This window comes from Branchiostoma belcheri, unplaced genomic scaffold (genome assembly GCF_001625305.1).
Source record: "Branchiostoma belcheri isolate BF01 breed outbred unplaced genomic scaffold, Haploidv18h27 scaffold7, whole genome shotgun sequence".
NCBI lineage: Eukaryota > Metazoa > Chordata > Leptocardii > Amphioxiformes > Branchiostomatidae > Branchiostoma > Branchiostoma belcheri.
Window position 1 is genome coordinate 4,262,017 of NW_017804353.1, and position 15,318 is coordinate 4,277,334.

General features: G+C 40.8%; 1 protein-coding gene across 1 annotated transcript; it reads left to right on the plus strand.

Annotated features, from left to right (window-relative positions):
• Nucleotides 1-633: 633 nt before the first annotated feature.
• On the plus strand, nucleotides 634-14,585 carry LOC109484492. Its single transcript, XM_019787772.1, has 7 exons — nucleotides 634-758; nucleotides 4,920-5,007; nucleotides 6,348-7,550; nucleotides 8,127-8,192; nucleotides 8,748-12,348; nucleotides 13,010-13,078; nucleotides 13,441-14,585. Exons 3-7 carry the CDS (start codon nucleotides 6,350-6,352, stop codon nucleotides 13,538-13,540), a joined length of 5,037 nt encoding a protein of 1,678 aa, XP_019643331.1. The 5' UTR covers nucleotides 634-758; nucleotides 4,920-5,007; nucleotides 6,348-6,349; the 3' UTR covers nucleotides 13,541-14,585.
• The last annotated feature ends 733 nt before the right edge of the window (nucleotides 14,586-15,318 follow it).

The following is a 15,318-nucleotide window of genomic DNA, read 5'->3' on the forward strand; positions in this document are numbered from 1 at the left end:
GGGTCATATGGACACACTGACTTTTCTTTCAAAGTTATGAACTGTATTCATTTTCATTGGTACAATTGTTTGTTCTGTCTCTTTGTGTAAAACACTACAAACATTGTAAAGTTGGTTCAGAATGAAGACATTACAGTGATTTTCTGCATGTAAGTTGTACAGTGTATGATCTGTATGTGTAACATGGCCTAGGGTTTGGGATAGCACAGTAGGTATTTTACTGTTATTGAAATTGTAGAGTAAGCCATTGATCCACGGAAAATGATTAAGCAGAAAAAAAAAGAAAGTGAAAGGGGAAGAACAGGATGCCTTCATTAATATTTTATAACCAAAAGATTATATTAGAACAATAACATGTATTTTTGTTGTGTCACGATGATGGAAAATTTAAACAGACAAGTTAGGCCAAATATTTTAACCACTTGTTGAGGCTTTATCTACAAGCAGATATAAAGGTGGAAGAGCGTAACGTTTTCTGAATGTTTGGCTTCTCTGGGGATGAGATGGTTGTTGAAGAAGACAAGCACCCCCAACATCTACTTGGAGATTACTTGTTGCTGGCCCGCACGTTGCACCATTCTGAACCCCCTCTGAGATGAATGGAATCGTCTACACTGCACTTCCAAATCCAAGATGGCGTAACTTTCTAAAGAGGAAGTAAAGTTAGTGTTGGACCCCTGCACCCTAGAAATCAACTTTCACAACTTTTTTTCACCCGTGAAGTACCATCAACAGAGAAGATGTGACACTGGATTCCCGTAAGTTTCTTTGGGGTTGATCTTTCCTGTATGAGAAAGAGAAAGTGGGTTTGCAAACCAAGATGACGTGAAGGAAATGCACTCCTCTTTTTCCACCATAGAAAAAGACCACGTCCAGCGGAAAATTGGCGTAAAACGAGGACAACAACAAGAACAGAAATTAACTTCCGCGACTTTTTGCCTTTTCCCTCCCAACAAATAGTTTAAAAGGAACCATAGGAGAAAGTGATTTTATTGTGCCTGGATTGAAAATCCACTTTGCCTTTCAAATTCATGGCTACAAAAGTGCAACGGCTTTAGTATATAACAGACAGTCCGGAATGTTGCCAGATTAGGCAACATGCAAGATGGCGCCACTCGCTACTGTGCGCACGCGCACTACCGGTGACCCGTAATTTTGACCTCAAATTCAAGATGGCGACGGCTCCCGCGAAAGTCAGCGCCCGCCTGGATCTCGCCTATTTTTCACTTCCCACGCTTTGGGCAGGAATTGGAAATCGTCTGCGTCCTTAAAAGCCGATAATTTGGTATTATCTTCATACTTTCAAGCTAGCCGTACCATGTGTATAAGCAATCTGTTACGAGAAACACAACGAACACTGGCTCAAGCACGACGTCCACTGCACTCACCTCTGTCTACGCGCTTGCACGCACCTCCGGCGCTGAAGTTCCAACTTTTGGGTCGGCTACCTCTTATAATACTTACCTGTTTCTTGAATGACGGATGTGTTAAGATGTTAGGGGCTTAGAAAAGTCAAGTAGATCGTATCCACGTAATACGTTGCCAACTCCTATCTCAGTGCTAAGCTTTACGAGCACATCGTCTTATGGTCAGATCGCCTAGATTCTATAACAAACGACGGGGTTTTCTCTGTTCTACCTAAAGAGAAATACAGTAACACAAATCGGGTTACCAGAGGTCTCAAAACGCAAAAGAGTTGAACATTTGGGATGCAAGCAATTGTAAAGAAAAATCTGGGTCGGGCTTTCAGTTTTGGAACTTAGACTTTACAGCAAATGTTTTATTAATTATTTCGTGTTGTACTTTGCAGTACAATGTATGATGCAGCCAAGGTATCCAAAATATGAGAAACAACTAAATCATTGTGAACAATGAATGACTTTGGTGTACAAAAGTATAGATTTACAACAAAAATTTGCCTATTAAAACTCCCTTTGTGGCATATCTTGCCCTTTGTGCACAAGAGATAGCCCATATTTTTAGATCTTGTACATTATTTAAGTACACAATATTAAAGACAAGTTGAAGTCATTTACCATGCACAATTTTTTCTCTCTTACATAAGGTGATAGTTGGTCTGAAGACACTATTTCTAATTTGAATAGTTAATAAATCACTACAGCATTAATCTGGAACATAGGAGAAGATAGTTACAGGTATGTCATCACAACAGAACCAAAGTAAAGAACATACTTTTTTTACCTGTGGTGTATGTAATGTTTGAAGGGAAAATAGTTCCCGTAGCTAGCATGGCTGGCAGGATGTAAATGTCAACATATGCCAAAAGTACTAGTAATTAATGCTAGTACTAATATCTCAAATCCCACCATACAGTGTAGAAGAAAGGAGTCATGTCTTTAGCAAGATAAGAACTGTAGAAGCTCAGTTTGGGTTATTAGAAAGTACAAGAAAAACATGATAAAGGTGAAAAATATATCTTTGTGTACACATGCACTTCTGAAGAAACAGGTGAAGAAATATGTCAGAGTACAAAGATTACTTTATTTCAGCATACAAAATATGACCAGTATACTAGTACTAGTAGTAATGTTGGAAGTAAAATTACAACATGCATCATTCTACCAAATATTCATAACATCTTCTTGGATGTCACTATTATTGTCATCAAATAGCTGCAAACTCTGATATACCACACATTGTAACAATACGAAACTGGCCATAGTTGTTCATACTGTAACAATAACTGAGATCATTCTTTGTTGTACTTTGCGATTCATGATTCCACATCATTATTTACATTTCTTGGTGATGGTGTCTTTTCTACCATAGTCTCAGTACTCATGTCATTTTTATAAACAGACCTACCAACATACATGCATACAATGAAAATACTTCAGTAAACTGTAAAGAAACAACATTGATAAAAAAGAAATTGTGGCAGCTGTTGCGGTATAGGAAATATCTTCCAATCTACCATAGGAGCTACCGGTACCCGTATTGCCTACACAAATTTCCCAGCACCCATGTCATGTGGACAAATGCACATCCTGCGAGTTCTCCGTAATTCCTTTATGTGGGCACCCTGCAACTGGTAAACAAGGTAAGGTAAGATTAGATTTTATTTTGGACAGAGGTATGTCCTGCAAATATACTACATCATGTGTTTCCATTCTTGGGAAGAGCAGGCCACAAAGATCATACATGCCATGTTAATGATAATAAACTGAATCTGAATCCAGATACATGTTTATATGAATGTCTGATATATACACATTTGTACAAATGTATATAAATTAAATGATGTACTAACAGTTAGTACTGAAACAGTAATGCAATGTAAAGCTACCATTTCACACTGCCCCCCCCCCATATCCACAACAAGTAATGCGGAAATTTCGGTTAAAATGTCGAAAAAAAGGTCGAGAACTGATGACATATATCAAGGATATGAATTATGAATTGATAGCAAACACTACAGTGCATCGACACACAACAACGGCTCAATCGCGAATCTCCGAACACGAACGCCCCCCTCCCAACCCCTACTGTATACTAGTATTCGCACTCCCGACGTGGCATTTCCAAAGTTTAAAAACGCGAACAATTTTTATTAGCCACAATCCGTAACTGAAAATTACATGAAATGATGCAAGAGGCTATTACCTACTCAGGAAAATTATTTATTGTGCTTAGAAATGTTGCGTCTTGCGAATATGAGCATTTTACGTCCACGAAAGCTAGCCGAGGCCGTGCCAGTTTGCATTGAAAAACATGGCGGAAGGCAGCTCCGAGACGCAAAACGTCCCAATTTCTAAAACGTGAACATTTTTTCCAGGCTGTTGTACACGTAAACAACATGGCGCTATCGATCAGTAACACTGTAAACAACTACGGAAAATTGGTTAAAACTTCGACAAATTCCGGGAAAATACTAAGTTAGGCCGGTAAAATGAGGGCAAAAATGTGTAAATTTATGTCTTACCTGCCTATCTGGCGGTAATCGCCGCCGGAATATGTGATTTTCGGAAGGTTTTTCAAGCAAAAACACGGACAATATGGCTTCCCCAGGCTGTGGCTACGTGGATGTGACGTATTTTAACCTTTGAACTGGTCTTCACGCAGGCGTACAGCCCAAAATTCACGAAAAAAAGAGTGGAAACTTGGCTTGGGTCTCAACCGCGCGAAAATGACGTCATGGCGCGGGGCGCTCTCTGATTGGCTAAGATTGGCTAGGGGGATGTTGCCAGATTAGGCAACATTCCGGACTGACAGAGTTTCAGAGACGTTAGACAAACCGTCTTGCACTGCTCTACACATGTGACAGGAAATATCGATGTAAGAAACAGAGATGTTACAACAACTTACATCATGGAAGTAGAATTTGAAAAGGAGGCGGTTCGAAATTAGTAACGTTACATGTAGTACCCCGTTCAATTCTACCTCCATGCATATATATGGTAAGGCCACACCGACTTAATTTTATGGATGACATCCACGCGCGCATTGATTTTCGCCTGTCGCCCTCAAAAAAAAAAAAAAAAGATCACCTCCACCGAGGCTCTGGCCTGGCTCTAGGCCTGGATAGTCCATGCTAGTCAGCGACAAAACGGAGCCGAGCACCCAGGCTATCGAATTCGAAGCTCCACGACTCAAGAACTCAGTACATAAGTATAGTACAGATTCATAAATGCCACAAAAAGCCAGCATGTGCCGGCTTGTCGTATACGTCACTATGTACTGTCGGGAATTCACAATACCAGCTTTGTATTCTTCTTCCTGTGGTTCAGTAGCATTTTTATTTTTGGCCGGAATTTTTTTGTATTCGCCCGCGCGCACTAGTTTGGGGGTCTTCAGAGGATGTCATCCATAAAATTAAATCGGTGTGGCCTAACATATATTTTAATGGTGCTATTTTTGGTATGACACCTCTTTCCATGCTGTTCTCTGATGTTCCACAGGTGTCTGGTTGGACTAGGGGGGATAGGCACATTTCTGGGAGAGTTGCATCTTGTTATGAATAGAACTTTGGGAATGTAACAAAAACTGGTGAGTATTTGAAGTCTTCTGTAGCTTGATCTGTACAGGTGTAACGTTACATGTATGCTGAAAAGAGATTATGTACTGGATGACATCCATCCACATTGTTTTGGCATCTGGCTGATATAAAACACATTTTTCTCCTTTTATATACCAAAGATTTTGTATGTAAATGACTGTCACTTGGGATGGAATTAAATTTCCTGAAAAAAAGAGATAAATATCTAAAAGAGATAAAGAATTGAAAGTGATAAATATCTAGCTGGAAACTTTTGCACTTTTACCTTTGAAAATTCCTTTGAAATATTGACGTGTGTTGCCATTATTTAATGACATTGACAGTGTTATGTTCAATTGATTTGTACATAATTTACATTCCACAACTTAATCGTTAATGCCATGGCACAAAATGTTATACTATTTTTTGTTTCTTAGACAGTACACACAGGTTTATATAATATAAGGACACAACAAAGATACTATGTTTTCCATTTGTTTTCCATTTCCTGAGTCGATTCCGCGTCACCGAGTGGGTTTTTTCTCCATGTTTCTAATACGTTTGAATTATTTAGAAGAAAAGAATACTCTAGTAACAAAAGTTCTAAATTTTTCAAAAATTTGAAAATGAAAATTTGAATATATTTGAATTCATTTATATATTTCCGAAACATTTTGAAAGTGACTGTACAAAGATCTCTTTATTTAGAATAAATTTGAACTACCCATTTGTTTCTTTCACTATTCGAAATATTTAGAACTATTTCAAACAAATGAAAAATGGTAGATGTGGGTAAATGCCCCCATAAAAGTAGGTGCTAATCCTACTCTTCTGTATTCTTCTGTATATTTTTAGATTTCACTGCTGGACACTGGTGGCTCTTTTGTTGAAAGGCATCAATGCCTGACACCCAGGCAGTCTACCCTGTACTTCACAGGGATGTGTGAATTACTTCCTTCCCATCCCACTGACCTATTTACAAAATGTTAGAAATAATTCGAAATAATGGTAAAAAATGGTAGAGTGCTGTTAGAAATATTTAGAAACTATTGGAAATGTCATAATCCACATCAGGAATATTTCAAACGTTTTAGAAAACCAGGGAATTATTTAGAATATTGACAAGATGTTCAAAATATTTCCAAATAATGAAATTTCTTAGACAAACTATTAGAAAGAATTCAAAACATTTCTAAATAATGACAATAACAACCCACTCGGTGACGCGGAATTGACTCTTGATGTATTTTTACATTCTTACATATTTATAAGAAGAACTTTATTGTGCAACAGATGTAATGGGTACAACATATTTAGATGATTTGTAGTTTAATCCTTTTGTTTTTAATAGACATGACTTCTGTCCTGCTGGTTTATGATGAGTATGGGACGTCGAGGGGTGGCATTTCCACCGTCAACCGCCAGGTGGCACTGTTTCTGGTGCACCTAGGTTTGAAAGTCTACTGCACCGTTCTGACAGCTACAGACAAGGATAGAGAGGATGCTGAGAGGGAACATGTCATTCTGCTGTTCCCAGAATGTGACAAACACGACAGACGAGAACCATCCCCCTTATGGTTGTACGATCATCAGTCCAGATACCCAAATCTCCCCTCAGATATCAGCTTTGTCATTGGCCATGTTCTTGTCACCAGTAGGGCAGCTGTTAGAATCAAAGAGGAACGGTTTCCTCTGGCCAAACTCTATCTGTTCACTCATGTCTTACCAGAACTTGTAGAGCACTTCAAGGGTGAAGGAAAGGCTTTGGGTATTGAGGAAAAGATGAGAATGATCCTAGAAGATGCAGAGAAAGCTGATGCACTGTTCTCTGTAGGGCCAGCTATCTTTGACTATTATGAAAACCAGTACAGGTGCCTGCAAGATCCATCCAAACCTCACCTCTTGTTCTTACCTAAACCTTCAGACATTTTCATTGAAACAAGACTGAGGTATGTTGAAACTAAGACCAAAGTTGTGTTGTCCATCGGCAGGGTGAGAGGTGTGGAGAAGTTGAAGGGGTTTGACTTAGCTGCAGGAGCTATGAGTGATGTAATTGCAATATTGCGAAAAGCACTGTGGCAGGTTAGAGGTATTAGGAAAGATGACTTTCAAACCAGCAAGAAGATTATTGACTCTAACATTCAATCAGGAACATTTCACTTCACACCCCTAGAGTACGGAACACAACATCAGATCTGTAGAGACATGAAACAGGCCCACCTTGTCCTGATGCCATCTCGTTCAGAACCGTTTGGTCTTGTTGGTCTGGAGGCCATAGCCGCAGGGGTCCCTGTTCTTGTGTCTGATCAGTCTGGCCTGGCAGAATTCATGCTAAACATTGCCCCAGAGTTTGATCATTCCATCTTTAAGCTTGAGGGAAATAACACAGAGGATTCCAAAAACTTGGCCAAGAAAATTGTAGCAATGTTACAGAATGGAAGTGGAGAGTTTGACTTTGCCAAGCACCTCAAGGACAAGCTTCTGGGATCAAAGTATTGGGAAGAGTCCCAGAAGAAGCTTGCACAAACCTGTGGAAAAGATGGATTCAGAGCAGGTACCTTTTAAATTTTGCAATGACTCTTAGAATGATGTAAATGATTTATTGCCAGTGCTCAAGACCTGTATTTCTATGCCATCCAGCCAAATACATGTAAATCTAATGTAATGGAAGATTTTTAGGCATCTAAGTCAGATATTTTGTATTTCATTGACTTGCAGTCTTGAACTAAGTTGAAGAGCAATTACACTTAAACTTGATAAGATGTGCATTGCTGTACTTATGAAATGCCCATGTATGGGATATCACCATGCCCTCAGTAAAATTGACAGACGTTATTCTCCCTGATGTTTATCAATTTCATTGTAAATGTTTTGTCCCTTTCCAGCCGCTAATAGATAAGATTTCCAAATAACACAATCATATGAAATTCACACAATATTTGCACAAATTTAACGAATGGAATCCTGCTGGGGAACAGTTTCACTCATTTCTAAAAGAGTACTACAGTGAACATGAACATGTACATGTATGATGTTGGTACAATTTTTGCTAAAATCAGAGAAGCTGAAACCCATTTGAAATGCTGATATTTTACTAAGAAAGACAGACTGATAAATTTAATTTTCACAGATTCTCGTGATTCAGAGAGTGATCCAGCATGCAAGCGCAGAAGACTGGACACATCTGAGACAACAGGTACTCATAACAGTATTGCAACATTATTTGGCATTCTGATAGAAGCATACAAATTACTACAAATTTTCATGTACCTGTACCTGATGGACAATAATAATTTGATATTGTTAGATTTGTGTCATCAAATGTTTTATTGACTCCCACACATTACAAAGAATGCAGATAAGGCCACACCAATTTGATTTCTTGGTTAACGGATTCGCACGCTTCATTTTTTTCTGATTTGCAAATAAAAATTCAGAATCAACTGCAAAATGCTCATATTTTGCCCTGAACAATTGAAAACAGTCCTTTAAATTTCATAATAGTTGTTACAGTTATTCCATCTTTCAATGCAATGGTATCATTAAAAGTTCAAAATTCATTGTTTAAATTTTGAACCAGCCTGGTGTGTTGACTTCATGGCTCCTATCGTACCATTTTGGGCCATAAAACCAAGAAATTTAATTGATGTGGCCTAAACATAATGTAAAAGTTACTCATAACTGCCAGTGCATTACGTGCTGTACCTCTGGTAATACTTTAGATAACCCATCTATTGTATCTCTCTTTCAGAGACAGAAGAACAGGGAAATGCATTCAGGAGTGCAGTGGCCACTAACTGCAAAAGCACCCTGAACACTATGAAGCCATTGCCTTGGGATGATAGATTCACTCTTGATCTTGACCAGGTTTTCACAAGCCTGATGCTGGTCCCAGAGGGTCATAGTAACTCTTACAGCAGGCGCACCATGTGGCCTTTTTCCAGAGGTCATAGTATTGACACCTGGTTTAATTCCATTTCTACCCTGTCAGGATCATGGGACCCTTATTATGGTGATGAACACAAAATGCTCGAGTCACTTGATGGTGTCTTTGACCATGAAACCAAAGGTGATCCAGACGGAAGATTCAATGTTTTGGTTGTTGGGGATGCAGGGAGTGGAAAGTCAACTCTGCTTTCTAAGACGGCCCTGGATTGGTCATGTAAAAAAGGCAGGCTAGCAGAGATGAATAAGATAGTGTTACTGGTCCGGCTGAGAGAGGTTCAGTCAGGAGAATCCATAGCGATGATTGTATGGGACCAGTGTGTCACACAGTCAGAGGACATCAGTGTTGCTTCTATAGAGACATGTCTCAGGGAAAATGAGCCCAAACTAGTGTTTCTGTTGGATGGCTATGATGAACTGCTGTCAGATGCAAGTGAGGCTAAAGAGACCATTCCTAAACTTCTTGCTAAGAAGTTGTATCCCAGAAGCACAGTCATAGTTACTTCCAGGCCCTTTGCAGGTGTTGAGCGATACATGAAGGTGAACTGTGCAGTGAAAGTTGTGGGATTCTCTGCAAGTAATATAGAGAAATATACCACAGCATATTTCAATACTGTGGGGAAACCAAGTCTAGCAGTTTCACTTCTCAAAGCACTCCAAGCCAATGTTGTAGCTAGAAGTCTGATCCAGACCCCCATGTTCCTCATGCTGATTTGTGTTCTGTGGGAAGAGTATCCAAGCAGAGTTTTCCCTGGGACAATGTCAGGATTATATCAGGAGCTACTGATATGTGTAATCAGGAAGTACTGTGTAAGGGATGGTCTCGCTATGCCTAATGATGAAGTACCCTCAGTGGTATCTGCAGCACTGCTGTACCTTGGCAGACTTGCCTTGGGGTCATTGTTGAGAGGGGAAAGCTTGGTAGACCTGGGGAAAAGTGCTGCAATTCAGGACACTGACATTCTACTGAGACTTGGTATTGTTTCCAAAGAAGTGTCTGCATCCAGACTGCACCCAAGAGAACAGTTGAACTTTCCTCACAAGACCATGCAGGAGTTTCTTGCAGGCCGTTATGTTGCTGACACAATCAACTCTTCCTCAGGTGATCTGAATAAGTTAGTTCCACTGGACACCCCGGATGATGTTCTGCAGCAGAGCAGTCTGGTCCAGTTTATTTGTGGCTGTGGACATAAAGCCACAAGGGAAATGCTGACAAAATTCAACATACTACATGAAGCTGTGTCCCAGGACAAAGATAAGTCTGAATCTTTGCAACAAGTCTGTTTAATGAGTTTGTATGAAGGTCAGGATCCCAGTCATTTCCCAATAGTGAGCACACTGCTATCATCTCTGAACTTCACTATCTACGTCCCCTCTAGAAAAGGAGCTGCACTTAAGTACTACCTGCATTATGCACCAACATTACCAGAGGGTAGATCATTGAAACTTGTAGTGAGAGAGGCTAGTAAAGGAGATGTCATACAATATCTGTCAGGCCTGGTGGAAAATCAGCTGCCAGACCTTAAGTTGTATCTGATAATTAGAAGAGAAGGTAGATCTAGTAGTTGTCACATTGGCAATATGCTAGGTAAGCTTGTCCCTTTCCTGAGAAATGTCCCCAATGTGCGATCACTGGATCTTCGAAAAACAGGCCTTACACCTGAATCACTCCAGGCACTTGGAGATATCCTGCCCAAGCTAGTTATGCTTAAGGAACTTGACCTGTCAGGCAATAAAAACATAGGAGATAATGAGGTAAGACTGCAGGTTGAAGATACAAGTTTGACTGATCTGAACCTCAAGCGCTGTGGGCTTGGGGATTTGTTTCTGAAATCCCTTACTGCTGTGCTGCACCATTTCCACTGTCTAGTAAATATAAGCCTTTCACACAACAAAATAGGAAAGAATGGGCTGGAACCTTTTTCTCTCTTGGAGCAACCAGTCCCTAGCCTAAAGAATCTTGATCTTGATCATAACAGGATAGGGGATATTTGTCTGAGATCTCTTGTTGCTGTGCTGCATCATCTATCCTGTCTGGAGGAACTGAACCTATCTCACAACAACATAGGGAATGATGGTTTGGAACCCTTTGCTGCCATCCAGCACCCAGTTCCCAACCTTAAGGTGCTTAACCTCTTATGGAACAGGATAGGGGATATTTGTCTGAGATCTCTGGCAGCAGTGCTGCATCATCTATCCTGTCTGGAGGAACTGAGCCTATATCACAACAACATAGGGAATGGTGGTTTGGAACCCTTTGCTGCCATCCAGTATCCTGTTGCCAGCCTGAAGGTACTAAACCTCTCATGGAACAGGATAGGGGATATTTGTCTGAGATCTCTTGTAGCTGTGCTGCATCATCTATCCTGTCTGGAGGGACTGAGCCTATATCACAACAACATAGGGGATGGTGGTTTGGAACCCTTTGCTGCCATCCAGTATCCTGTTGCCAGCCTGAAGGTACTTGACCTCTCACTTAACATGATAGGGGATGTTTGTCTGAGATCTCTTGTTGCTGTGCTGCATCATCTATCCTGTCTGGAGAAACTGGACCTATCTCACAACAACATAGGGAATGATGGTTTGGAACCCTTCGCTGCCATCCAACAGCCTGTTGCCAACCTGAAGGTGCTCAATCTCTCTCATAACATGATAGGGGATGTTTGTCTGAGGTCTCTTGTAGCTGTGCTGCATCATCTATCCTGTCTGGAGAAACTGAACTTATCTGGCAATAACATAGGGAATGATGGTTTGGAATTCTTTGCTGCCATCCAGCATCCTGTTGCCAACCTGAAGGTGCTTTACCTCTCTCATAACAAGATAGGGGATGTTTGTCTGAGATCTCTTGTTGCTGTGCTGCATCATCTACCCGGTCTGGAAAAACTGGACCTATCTCACAACAACATAGGGAATGATGGTTTGGAACCCTTCACTGCCATCCAGCAGCCTGTTGCCAGCCTGAAGGTACTTGACCTCTCTTGTAACAAGATAGGGGATGTTTGTCTGAGATCTCTTGTTGCTGTGCTGCACCATCTATCCTGTCTGGAGAAACTGGACCTATCTCACAACAACATAGGGGATACTGAGCTTTCATCCTTTGCTGCCAACTTGCGCCATGTCCCCAGCCTGCAGCTGCAGATAGTTACACTGGATCATAATCCCATAACAGCAGTGGGCATCAAAGACTTTGCACAGACCATTCCCATGATGCCTGCACTGAAAGAGCTGATCCTTAAACCTCACCATATTGCCCACCTGGATGACACAGCTGCCACATCCATCGCCACCATGCTGAGCAGGCTGCCTGTGTTAGAACATCTAAAACTGTGGAACATCTCCATGCGGGCTGCAGGGTTACAGGCTGTAAGCACAGCAGTGGAGGAACATACATCTATGCAGCGATTGTGGTATGTTTAGCTTCAAGCTTAATTGAATGAATGAGTGAGTGAAACTTCATGTGATTGATTGAATGATTACATTTCAGTGTTAACCCATGACAATGGAGTTTTAAGTTACTCTGTCTGACATAAATCTCTGACAGGTAATTATGCCATCATTTAATGGTTACAAAATAAGGCAACAGTTATTTCATGATAGGACATTTTGATTATTTTTACAGACAAGCCATTTATAAAACGTTTTTGACAGTGACAAGTTGTGTATTTTACGTAATACAAGCAGTGGGTCTGGTAGGTAAGAATATGTCGTGTATTTTACAGGTTGTCCATTTATGATTCAGGAACCCCAGGGTCCAACAGTCCCAGGAGTCAAGTCAAAAATGAAAATCCCACGTAAACAGGTTTTTCCTAGCCTTTGCAGAGTTGTGAGGCGGCGGCGTTAATTTTATTTGGGGAGCGACGCGAGTTCTGCCGCGGAGGGACGGTTTTGCCATGGAGGGAGTTTTGCTGGGGAGAGAGTTTGTGAAAAAAAGTCTGGGCAGCGAGACCCCCCAACCCCCGCGGCATAACTCGCTTCGCTCCCCGATAAAATTAATGCTGCCACCTCTACACCGTCTGCGAAGGAGGCTAGCTTTTTCCAGTGTTTCATAGGATTTGTTTTTCATTACAGGTACGAAACGCATCTACCACTACCAGAGGAAGTTTGGACAAAATTAAGTGGCAAGATTTTCTTGAGCAGGCAAGCCTATTTTTTAAGTAAAAAAAGTAGTTTGCATCCAGCAACACGACATTCCGAGTTTTCTCCTTTTTTAATCACAAAATGTAACAGTAACTTGCAGTAGCTTTTCCTCATTAGATCTAGTTACATTCATGATCCATACTGACTGGAGGTTCAACCTTTTGTCAGTGACCACTTTTTTGAAATTCAATCAAAATTGTTTGTAACTCAGTTAAGTTGTCAATTTCAGTGATGTTTCTGAGGAAATGTAAGTAAAACGGTTGGGATTAAATCTAAATGGTGACCCCAAACCAGCTGGACAGTTTATAACATGTTTGGTGCTTTTTATACTTGTAAGTAATGATTCTACTCTTCACCTACAGACTGGACGACTTCTTTTCTTCCGACGATGAGTCATCAGATTATGAAGTGGAGTCTGACGCTTATTATGAGTGTTCTGAGTCTGATGACTCTGAGTATTAGATTGTATTATAGTGACCTGATGATCTAGAAATTTAATTAAATACTTACATCTAAATTGCAAGTAACAACACATCCTAAGAGCACATCTATACATGTATGTACATGTATGTACAAGTGCACATCAGTTCCTTTCTTGTTGTCAAATCTGTAAATATTTCATACTTGCTGGAATTGAGACTGCAAAGCATGTATGCAAGACAGGAACTGGTCATACTGAAGTTTATCATAATCTGGTAATAACATTGAAGTCATCATTCTTCACCTTCCAAATAATCAGTTACTTATTGTTTGTATAGACAGGTATTTCAGTTGGTCTAAGACAGGTGCGTGGAACATTGTCTTGTCTCCAGTGTAGAAATAACATTATACAAATCACATTTCTCCTTGAAATACTTTTGTAAAACCTTACAATATAGTTTTGGTAATTTCAGAGCAATGACAGAGGTTAAGCTATTTGCAGTTTTTTTTTAATTTTCTAGATTTCTATGCACAAGAATGAGATGTGAATATTATCAATTATGAATATCAAAAATGCTCCTAGGTCACATGGATTGGATATGTATATATTTATTTAATGTAACGTAGAATTAGCAGCTATGTGAGAGTTGGTCTTTGGATGAAATGTTTGTTAGATTCCCTCCAGTGATACTAATGCTGCTCAGATTAAAGATGAGTTTTATATATCAGTAGACAGCAAATTAAGATGCAGTATGTATGTACATGTATGTCCAAAATGGCAGTTTGAAACAATAGGATTGGTACAAGACGAAATGTGCCAATTCCCCATGCCACATGGTGATGTGTAGTGAATCACCAACTCCGGACTGTAGAATTTATATCATCGCACACCGGGGCATGCCCTACTCTCTTTCGAAATGTGTGGTGGATTCTTTAACCTGTGGCTCTCCCCAAACACAGGACCTCCATTTAATATCCTACCGCTATCCGATACTAGGTAGTCATTTTCACCTTAGTGATATGTACTCTGATGTTCTTATCCCCAATAATGGAACACAAACGTACAATAAATGCGTTTATTCCTTTATAAAGCCCAGTTTTGTTAACTGATGTATAAGAATCTTCTACGAGCATACGGGTTACCCCGAATGGCGCGGTTACACCGGTTGAGCCATTTGGACTCCGAATCTCTAGTATCAAACACAACAAAAAGTTTCTTAAGACTGTTCTGAGTGACGAAAGTCAAATGACGGTGTGTAATTCTGTGTGGACCTGTCAGATGGCTGAGCCCTCCTCCCATACCGTGCCGCGCCCTCCCTGTCATCCAGACCATACCGTCCTCCCGTGACAGGTGGCGAGACGCGGTCTGTAGGAATCGGGACGTTATGAACCCACCCGAACGTGTCTTTCGCCGCCGTTGTTGTTGAGACGCCTGTGCTCCCGGGAAGGAGATCAGGAAGGTCCGTTAAAGACGGTTCTGGGAACGGGACTGCGGTCCGCCCCTTGGCGGTCTGTCGCGTCAGTAGCTCGCTGCCGCGGAAGGAGTACCGGTAGACGGTCGGCGTGGTGGAGGAGGAGCGGCTACCCCCGCTTCTGGGCAGCGCCGTGTCGTCCGGCGTAACACACCAGCTTCGCAGGCACGCGAAGATTTATGATTTCTATATAGTGGATGTTGAGGTTTTTGTAGGGCTCTTTGCGAATTGCTAGGTTTGAAATTCAAGCCAACTTTTCAGTGTTCTACTAGTACCCTAGTAATATATTTTTGTACAGTATAGGGGTTACAGCCTTCCAGAAAGGAAATTGTAGAGTAAGCCATTGAT